Source organism: Montipora foliosa, chromosome 12 (assembly GCF_036669935.1).
Source record: "Montipora foliosa isolate CH-2021 chromosome 12, ASM3666993v2, whole genome shotgun sequence".
NCBI classification, from domain to species: Eukaryota; Metazoa; Cnidaria; class Anthozoa; order Scleractinia; family Acroporidae; genus Montipora; species Montipora foliosa.
This window is the reverse complement of record NC_090880.1, coordinates 9037634-9048323: the sequence shown is the minus strand read 5'-3', so window position 1 is coordinate 9048323 and position 10690 is coordinate 9037634. Positions and strand designations below refer to the sequence as shown.

At 39.3% G+C, this 10690-nt stretch overlaps 1 protein-coding gene across 1 annotated transcript in view; it reads right to left on the bottom strand.

The window, feature by feature from the left end:
* LOC137980682 (uncharacterized) overlaps positions 1-8909 on the bottom strand; it is an 11663-nt gene extending 2754 nt beyond the window's left edge. Inside the window, exons 1-8 of the mRNA XM_068828119.1 lie at positions 8789-8909; positions 7687-7866; positions 4974-5082; positions 4716-4819; positions 3985-4108; positions 3508-3585; positions 3070-3329; positions 2547-2695 (exon numbers count right to left, since the gene is read on the bottom strand). Of these exons, the coding sequence (XP_068684220.1) occupies positions 2547-2695; positions 3070-3329; positions 3508-3585; positions 3985-4108; positions 4716-4819; positions 4974-5082; positions 7687-7866; positions 8789-8909 (1125 nt within the window). The remainder of the gene's footprint in view (positions 1-2546; positions 2696-3069; positions 3330-3507; positions 3586-3984; positions 4109-4715; positions 4820-4973; positions 5083-7686; positions 7867-8788) is intronic.
* Between the last annotated feature and the right edge of the window lie 1781 nt (positions 8910-10690).

Genomic DNA, 10690 nt, shown 5'->3' with positions numbered 1-10690 from the left:
TAGATGACGTGGGTGCAAATAACTGATCTGAAGCTGAACGTTCAACTAGTTTAGAAACATATGGCAAATTGCTAACAGGACGGAAATTCTTATACAGAGGATCCAGTCCAAACCGCTTTAATAAAGGATTTACCAAAGCTTCCTTCCAGACATGTGGAAAGTACGCGTTGTCTAGGGATAGATTGATTATATGCTTTATGGTAGGCAACAGTACATCAATGTAATCACCAACAAGTTTGGTCGGCATTGGATCAAGGGCACAACACTTTTTGGAAGATCTCTGCACTAGCGCAATGATATCTTCATCACTCAGAGGTGTGAACTCATGAAATGATTTTGCAACTGTTAGAGGAAAGTCATATTCAGCAGGATCACAACAAGCCCCCGAGGCAGCGTCATCAAATTCCTTGCAAATGTAAGTTACCTTTTTCACAAAGAAATTACCCATATCATTTGCAAGCTGGAATTTATCATCATGCGGCAGAAGAGAACTGCCAGTGTCGTGTTTTAACAATCTCCTGGTGGCTTTAAAGAGTTTTCCCTGGTCAGCACTGTTGTCTTCAATAAAGTCCCTATAAAAGGCAATCCGGGCGCTATTAAGCAGATATGTGACACGGTTTCTGCACTTCCTATAGTGATCAAAATCATCGAGAGAATTCGTTTTCCGCTATCTTTTCTCCGCCTTACACCTTGCCCTTTTTGCCTCACGAATATCCTCATTAAACCATGGTAGATGTGGTCTAACAGACACAACCCTGGTTTTCAGAGGGGCATGACGATCAAGAGTGTCAGAGAGGGTGGTATTGTAGCAGCTAATCAGGTTTTCAAGATCACTTGGTGGATTGACACACAACTCTGAGTCCATGAGATCGCTCCGCAATTGATCAATGTTCACCCTCTTGATTTCTGTAAGTATGTTTCTTAACAGCGTTTGAAGGCCACAAACGACCGAAAAATGGTCCGGAAACAATCATCAAGTCCAAGGTGTGGCCTGGAGTATGAGAAGGTTCTCTGACATGCTGCTCCAGGTCCAGGCAGTCGAACAAATCCTGCAGTTTCCTGGCATGAACATCACTTGGCACATCAACATGGATGTTAAAATCGCCCAAGATCAAAAGTTTCTCAGTGGACATAATAACAGTGTCCATATAATCAGAAAACTCAGGAAAGAAGACATCAGTTGACACTGGATGCTCAGCACTGTAGGGCACTCGATGGATGACTACGAGACATAGTCTATATGTACCAGAAACAACGAGCCATTCTGAAAACTCAAAGGATGTCCACCCGCCAGAAGCTATCATTGTAACCTGTAGACAATCCCAGAATAAGAGACCAGTTCCACCTGCTGGCCCTGGGCTGATCCATAAACTTATATCCCTCAGGTGTTGCAAGAGCACACATAGCGACATCATCAATTGTGAACCAAGTTTCAGTCAACGCAACGAGATCAAATTTAAATTCGGTAACATAGTCTGAAAAGTCAGCAGTCTTATTTCTGAGTGATTGCGCATTAACCAAACAAAGCTTTATCCCTTTGTTATTCGTCAACTGATGCGATACAATTAAAGGAATATTAATTAAGTTGGAGCACTGATGCTTGTGGTCATTAGGACACGTAGAACAATAACCATTGTTCATGCTTAGTCTATTGGTAGTGTGAACCGGAATCCCATAGGAACGCACCAGACCACCAGAGATATTTGTAGGCCCTGGATTTAGCTTAAACACTAGATCTCCCACAAGTTCACAATGGAATGAAGCCGTTGTGTTGGCATAGTAAACGCACGGGCGATGACACCACTTCACCTTACGTAATGCTTTGCCATCCGAGACTGAATAACGATGTTCTGCGGATGAAACTGTGTAAAAATCACGGCAAAAAACTCGATAACTCAGTGGAGGAAACCCCTAGCCACATGTAGATACCATTTTCACCAATGCCACGCAAGCGCAAGAGTAGAAAAATGGCGAAAAGGCAGGAGGCCCGAAAGCCGTGGCTGACCATGGTTCAAACACAACTTGTTCTTACTAAAACACTGCAAAATTAAGACGGACTGTTATAAGTCAACAGTTGCACACTCCGACGATATGTCTGGATGCCATTGTCAACCACATTAGTAACAAATCATTACATTGGGACAGGACTGTTAATAGTCAGCAGTTGCACACTCCGACGATACATCTGGATGCCACTGTCAACCTCATTAGTAACAAATCATTTACACTGGGACAGGACTGTTAATAGTCAATAGTTGCCCACTCAGACAATACGTCTGGATGCCACTATCAACCTCATTACATTGGGACAGGACTATTGAAAGTCAACAGTTGCACACTCCAACGATATGTCTGGATGCCACTGTCAACCTCATTAGTAACAAATCACTTACATTGCGACAAGACTGTTGAAAGTCAACAGCTGCACACTACAATGGTCTATGTGGATGCTATTATTCTTGACTTCACTAGTTCTAGCTCTAGCTGTAGACTGATCAATTAAGTTATGCAGAAGAGACTCTGAATACTGCTTATATTGGCATTACATCAACACGAGAGTGGCAGAAGGTGATACGATTGAGAATCATATTCTTGGCAGTATTTAAATCTGAATACGCTTTCTTCATCTTCAGTATTGGGAGAGCATGTTCCACAATTTCATCGAGATTGGCCAGAATGTCACGTTCTGTGGGACCTAAAAAAGCAATTGGTGGTAATTTAAGATACATTACTGTATAATAATTATTATGGTAATGCTAAGAAATTTATTTAGTTAATTCTCACTAGATTTACTAAAGCCTCAAATGATGGACTTTGGACAAACCTTAATTGTCGAAAGAAAATGACCGTTGTTTTATATGGGGCTGCTATTGAGTCACACAGTATGTTTCTGACAACCTCAGAAGTCTTATGTTTATAAAGTTACATGTACAATGAGTTCCAAAATGTCACTGATGTTGAATTAAATCCTGGAAAACCACAAACGTATGATTAATTATTACATTCTGGATAGCCAGATTTACAGCAATAAGTATTTAGCAAGACAGCTTTAAATTGGTTTTCACACACCTGACATTGAGCTCACATGGATATTGTGTTTTCCGATTTCTGTTTGCTGTCCTGCCTTCTTTTGCACTGTGAGCCTGTCACCCTTGAAGGACTCAGGGCCATAACCTCTTAATGCATTATTTGCATCTTTAAGGGAGTCAATTTTATATGCCACAAGCCCAATAGAACAAAGAAGTTGCTCAGTATTTCTCATTTCCATGTGCAATGCACAAAGCTGGACACTGCTCAGTTCTTCTTCATCATCACGAATTCCAGTTGATCTATAAAAAAAGGCAATACGCAACTCTTAACCCATTGTCTTGGTCTGTCTTCTGACAGTCATTCCAAAACATAACCAAGAAAAAAGGCAGTATAACTGATGAATTTCCACTGGTCAATAATGAAAAAAAAAGTTCATGTTATTATAAGAATTTAGCAACATTACAAAACAATAAAAACCTTCCAATGTTTGCCTTGCTTTTTAGACAATCTCTGCATGTTTCATCAGGGGAAACATCATGACAGGAACATACATCTCTACAGCAGAAAAGAGTAAATCACTACTGAATAACTTCATAATCTGAATGAATCTTAATATCTTACATTAGCAATGTTGATAGAGATCGATACATGTTCATGCACCTGGATAAGGAAGGATGAGGTTACAACAAAAATGCATAACTGTACATGTACCTCAGTTATGTAGTCTCCTAGACACCAAAAACTGCTATAAATTGTGTGAAAAGGTCAAGAGCATGGCCAACGGGGTGGTTATGAGTCGGCGAACAATTGTTTGTAGAGTATTGGCCGTCACATTGGTAGTGTGTCAGTGATATGTTTGTGATGCGTCAGTCCACCCGTTGGCCATTGTGTTGGGCTGACACGTTGGTGGGATAAGTTTTGTTACCGTTACCATAAAAACAAAAGAAAAGAGACTTACATACCCTGATTGCATCACAAAGGAAGCAGAACTCAACATCAACCCCTCGTACTCCCAAAATAAATTCTCCATCCCCTCTCTTAACCAGCAGCAATATTAGTGTTTTGTAATCCAAAGTAACTGTCAACAAAAAAGATTCACAAGACAACTAGTTTTAAAACAACGTTTAATTGCCAAGACCAACTCCTACATGGTGACTGCTCTCGGATCTGACAAATCTTGGCAACTTAGCTGCGAGCCAATGCAACAGCATCCCTACAAATCCACCCAACAAACAATGAGCTTGGGGAATCATGACACAAATGAAGCTACCAATAAAACATGACCTTAAACACTTCTTGTTATTTTTCTTTCCTTAATTATGGTGTACCCTGCTAGAAGACACGTTTCCTTTTCATTTCTGGTTATCATGTCCATTATCTGTAACTGGATTGGTTTTTGCTTTGGCTCCATTGTTTTTTTGAAACACACACAAAAAAAACATGAAAGCTACTTGCATTATCAAATTTTAATTAACAAACAACTAAATTAAAAATTATTGTTCAACAAATGGCATAAAAACAGCTTAAGATCATCGTAACCAAGGCATGAAAATCCCATGGCACTCAAAATCACGTTCCACTGATGCAAATCCTTTGATTTCTTAAATATGGAATACACTAAAAAGTAATTATTCCTGTACACCTATTTCATTTTCTTTGACACAAGACAGCAATGTTTAACTAACCTGTAAAATGAAGAGAATAATGTCTTCCATCAACTGTCAGGCCTCTTTCTTTCAAAATCTTCTTTTGACTATTGATGTCCTTTATGAGGAGTTTTAAGTTGTCCCTACAATTTTGAACAAATGAAGAAAACATTACCTCCATCTTGTAGCTAGTGATAACGGCATACCCTAAAAAGCTACTGTATTTTATTTATTAACAAACAGCCCATTGACTGTATTTCAGTTGATTTATAAACTTTAATACTGCCATGCACGCACCTGTTCTTTTTACAATTCGCAATAGCAAGTGGATACACTGACTTGGCACTTTGGGTTGAGGACAAAGGGCACAGACGTGGCACAATGCCTACCAAGATCTGATCCCTTCCTACATGTAATTCATAGAAAACAGAGAAAAAGAGAGTCAATGGATTGGATAATGCATAATAAGCTTTTTTTGCTTGCCTGTGATGCAATTTTTTCAAATTTTGTCGCATCGCCAGCGTGCGATGAAAATCACAAGTTTAGCCACCCTTGAAATGGCAACGCGACAGCAGAAAAAGTCGTTGGAAAAAATCGGCATTTCAAGGGTGGCTACACTTGCGATTGACGCGATAAAATTTGAAAAAATCGCATCACCGTCGTGAGCAAAAAATCGCTCGTGTAGCTGCGGCCTGAAACGAAATTTGGTAGTGTTGGTTAGCGCTTCGCATTTTAATGAATGAATGGAATCAACAACTGTACTGTTCTCTCAACCTTGAGTGGAAACACGACAAATAACATCATCGCCATAGCCATTTTAACATACCAAACGTAACAATTCTTGGTTTTCACGTCACGCAAGTACCACGCAAAGAAAAAATAAAATCGCTAACCATTAAACAAATTACATGTATGTCAAGAAATTGAGATGTTGTAGGAAGGTAATAAATCATGAGGGTGTCAACGTTTTAGGGCTGTGAGATAATCCAAACTCGAGTTATTTGGCAATAGACACTTCTCTTAACATACTGGTTATTCAGAACTCGAAAACACATGGGGAATCGACATTTTCGTGACATGTTTCTTAGAAGCAATCCAGATGTCACGCATTGACTGAATTAGAAAGGGATTGTAAAAACGCTTCCTTTACCATGATTAATCTGCCCGCTTAAATAATTTTATCGAACGCTATCTTCTCTAGGTAAGCGACAACCACCCTCCATTGTTATTAATTTTAGTCTCTTGCAAGAATCGGCTCACATAAGCGACTGGCTCTTGTTGTGACCACTCTCACAAATTCTCGGCTTGGTCACTCATGAGGGCTTCGACTGGCCTTTTTCTAACGTTAACTTAAATGTACTGTACAAGGCAAATGCTCGCTGCGAATGTTTAGTAAGCACTCTCGAAATTTCGCTTTGTCAGGACGAAATTTCGCCATGTCAGGACGAAATTTCGCCATGTCACGACAAACTTTCGCTACATTACAACGAAATTTCGCTCGAATATTCGCGCGGTCGTTGCGAATTTTCGTTTTGATTGAAACAATAGGCGTTTTGAAATTTCGACAATGTTCGAATGAAAATTCGTTTCACCCGAAATTTCGTTATATTTCGTCGAAAAGTGCCAAAAGCGCGAACTTCGTTTGCATTCTTTTTGCACAGTACTGTAATGGCGAATCCGGTTTATGATGAAGGAACACAGCGATTAATCCGAACAATGAAGAGACAATTTCATCTTCTGATGAAGCTTTTCTTTGAAACGGAGCTTCATCTAGCGTCCGCAGAGCACTTCGTTTAACTCGAACAAATTCATCTGGAGAACGCGCTGGTGGCTTTCTTCTAGCAAAATATTTTAGAGGACGATGTCCACAAACTCTGTTGCTTAAGACATACCACTTCTTGCTAGGATGTAACAACTACAGACTCTGTACACAGGAAAAGGGTGAAAAACCTTTCCGCGGTGCCATTGCCCGCCTGCGCTAGAAAATGCGAATTAATCAATGTGGCTGTGCCATGTGATTAAAAAATGGCTTGTTCTCAAATGACAGAAACGCATGTTATTCGTCAAGACTTAATTAGATCAAGACATATTAATGCGATTAACTCTCTTTGCTGATAAAAGAGTCATTACTGGGAAAACCACAATTAATTAAATCAGCAATCCAGTACTTCCAGTTCAGACCCACTTGCGTCTCGTCATGATTCAACATAACTAATACATGTATAACTAAATTAACCTTTTCAGCTGATGTCTTTTTCTGAGGTGAAATAGACCTTCAAAAACGACACATTAGCCTAAGAAAGAACTCTTCGGTCACACAAGAGCATAAAAGGCAAAATTTTTGTAACTTCTCACTCACAGATTTTTGTTTGTTGTTTGTTAAAATGGACAAAATCAGAAAAGGAAGTGATCTACGGAAAGAAAAATAGGGGTCACCGAGCATTCAAGAGAGTAAAATCACTGCGAAGTTCTCAAAGCGATGGCATACTCGCACTGTCACGTCATTGCGTGACATTTCCGAGAAGACCTGGGTCCACAGCTATCCCATGGTGCCACACGCTTTCACGTTCCATTCTTGTGGAAAATGTTTTCGGCTTTAGCATCATGTTTACCTTCGTGGTCTGTGATGCATGACGTGTGCGTGAAATGCGCGCAAAAATGCGCAGTAGCGTTCGGCGCAAATGTCCTTAAGGTTGGAAAATTTCACTTTGTGTAATGCGGCAATCACATGAATGCAGCACTTCCTCAAACCAGCTATGCACTTGTCTTACAAAGAATCCACAGTCGATGGGGCTGCTCTCTTATACATTGTCATGGAGTGATACAGCAACTGAGATAGCAGACAGACTTTTGACCACACTCTTGTGAACAAAACCATTCTTAAACAAATATACCTACTATAGTTCGCACCGGGTTTTGAACTCAATTTCAAAGGCTTTGTTTTCCAGAATATAGCTGAAAACTTGTCCTATATGACTTCTTGGCCATTTGGTCAAATTCTCGCATTCACCGACGTTCACCTGTAAAGGGTCTACTGTAAGTTTGCCATTCTTCAGAGTGCTTTCAGAATAATGTTTCAAAGTCAAAGTCAATGTTTCTGTAGTAACTTTTACAGCTGTTTCTTGCACAAATGCAACTAAAGCATGGGCAGCCAGATCTGAATGTGTTCCTGTTGTAGAAGAGTCCTTTGCTGTTCAAAGGTAAAAATTAATTTCAGTTCACAGATGGAAAGATTGAGGAGCTTTTGTAGTTTTTGGAATTGACAGGATATCACTCGCGTTTCTCTAAATAAACGTAAAATCAACAGCAATTTCTCCCTTTTCAAAGATTTCGGCCAGATGGCACTTTAATGTTTTCTTCCTCCAGATATTCTTTTTTTAATAAGCTTTATTTCAACAAACATCAATAAAATATGTACATAAGAATTGTGTTGAAATGGGAAGAATCCTCAAAAAGCGCCACAGCACCATTTTAGGAGGAAACTCCGACCTACCTATATACCTACTAAAAATATATATACAAAAATTCAAAGAGTTAAAAATGTAGAAACCTTCAACTTAAAATCTTCCCCAGATGATGTATCTCTAATATCAAGAGGGAGACTATTCCATTCCCCAACTATTCTCTTCATGAAACTAAATTTAAATAAATTAGTCCTAGAAAGACTGGTTAAAAGATTCGGAGTGTCCATACTTCTCAATGCATATCTCCTGTCAACATCCCTCGAGACCGAAGCCTAGAATCAAGGGTCAGGCGAACATGATTATTAACCACCTTATAAAAAAAAACATCTACCATAACTCTCATATCCTCTAAAGATAAACGAAGTTTACGAAGCCTAACCATATATTCGTCGTCACTTTTAAGAATAAATGTTGTTGCCCTTCTTTGAATTGACTCTATACGACTAATGTTACCCTTTGTATAAGGATTCCACACCTGAGAGGAATATTCAACCCTAGGCCTCACAATACTACAATACAGAGTCCTAAGAGTTGTGACATCATTAACATCCCGACATGTTCTTTTAATAAGGCCTAAAATACTGTTTGCCTTAGCTATAATATCGGCAATGTGGAAATTCCAAGAGAGAACATCACTAGTTAACAAACCCAGGTCTCTGTGCAAGGTTACTGAATTGAGCTTAGCTCCATTAATATGATAATCATAGGTAAAAGGGGACTTCTTTTTGGTAATTCTCATAACCTTGCGTTTGCTAGCATTGATCCTCATATTATTATTTACACACCACTCATTGATCTTATTTATGTCCCACTGAAAGCACTCTTGATCATGAACAGAGTGAATAACCTTATAAAGTTTACTATCATCAGCATAGAGTACTATCTTATTACCATCAGAAACCACGCCAGGCAAGTCATTAATATAAGTTATGAAGAACAACGGTCCCAGAATTGACCCTTGAGGTACACCAGATGTAACTGTCAGCCAATCAGAAGTCCCTCCACGTACAACCACCCCCTGTTGCCGATTTCTCAGATAATCTTTACAACATTCGAGAAGTTGCCCCCCCCCCCCCCCCCCACCCGCACCATATTGATTCAACTTCCGCATCAGGAGGGCATGATTAACTAAATCAAAGGCCTTGGTCTTGGTTTATTTATAGCCATGATTAGGATGAACATCGGCAGCCAAAACAAGTCTGGATAATCGTAAGCTAGCGACAGCTCCAGGGTAATACTTCACGCTAGACCGATAGTAAGCCCTTCTACGCGGGTAGGAAAATGAACATCCAAGATGGCAGACAGGTTCCATAGAACTTGATTTGAATAAAACGTTTGCAGAAGCAATAGTTTCAACCAGAGGGGCTCGCAGTTTGACGAGATATGTAGGCAACCGGACCAAACAAATTTCAGGAGCATTGGATATCAGTAAAATTAAAAATATAAGAAAAAAGCTGTAAATACTCGAGAGCGAGGAAAGACACGTCTTACCACCATGCTCGGTCTCAGTCTTTGATATAGAATGAAACTTCTAGATTGTGGACTTTTTCACTTTCTAAAAGAAGGCGTACAAAACTCTGGAATGATGCCAAATAATATTATGCAAAAATCGATACCCATGTTGAAATGAAACTTGTCAATCGTGGCAGCCATATCGTATCTCCTTGCCCTGATTACCCGTCATGCAATGTACACCATAAAGGAGTCTATGAACTTGCATTGAAACCCTTGCCATGCTGACTTTTTTTGCAGACAATACATTACGTAATTCAAAGAAACATTTGCTTTGGAAGCCAAAAACTTTCAATTTTCTTGTTCACATGAAAACAGCTTCGTGTATAAATTTTACCAAACACTTTGTCTCCACTGATATTTCTTTGGGTGAAAAGTTACAGCTTTGGGTCTTTAAATTAAATTATTGATTGGGGCTGAAATGATAACTACAGACCTGTATGAAACATTTCAAAATTTACTGTACTGTTATGTTCTTGGGAGTCTTGAAACATCCATAGATGTATTTGTGTTAATTCATTTTGAACCTCTACTACTGCCTTGAGAATCAAATCCTCTGAAATGCAATCTGTTCACTTCCGTCGTAATTCCTCGTAGAGAGTTTCACTGTGGATGAAGAGGTCACACCCAAAACACTGACTCCACAACTATTTTTAATGTTAGACAAAAGGACTTGAATCTTGTTCCCCTTACGCCGTGTGATTTTTCTTGTCAATGCTTTCAATCGGTGATCTGTCTTTGACCCTTTTAAATATAATGCAATATGTATTTTTGTCACATTCTATTTTGTGCTTTCTTTCATGAATGCCACAGGAATCAGGGTTCACTTCATTTCTTCAGTCTACTGACTTGTACCAAGCTTGCTATTCATGTGGGTTCTGGAGAATACGTCTCCCGCGAGACAATGTTGTCAAATCTACTGAGTTACTGCACAACATCTGGAACATCTTGAAGCCATTAGCGCTGATCATGCTATTATTAACACAAACATCATTGTAAAACACCAACCAACTGATAACGAAATGCACTTACTGTAAA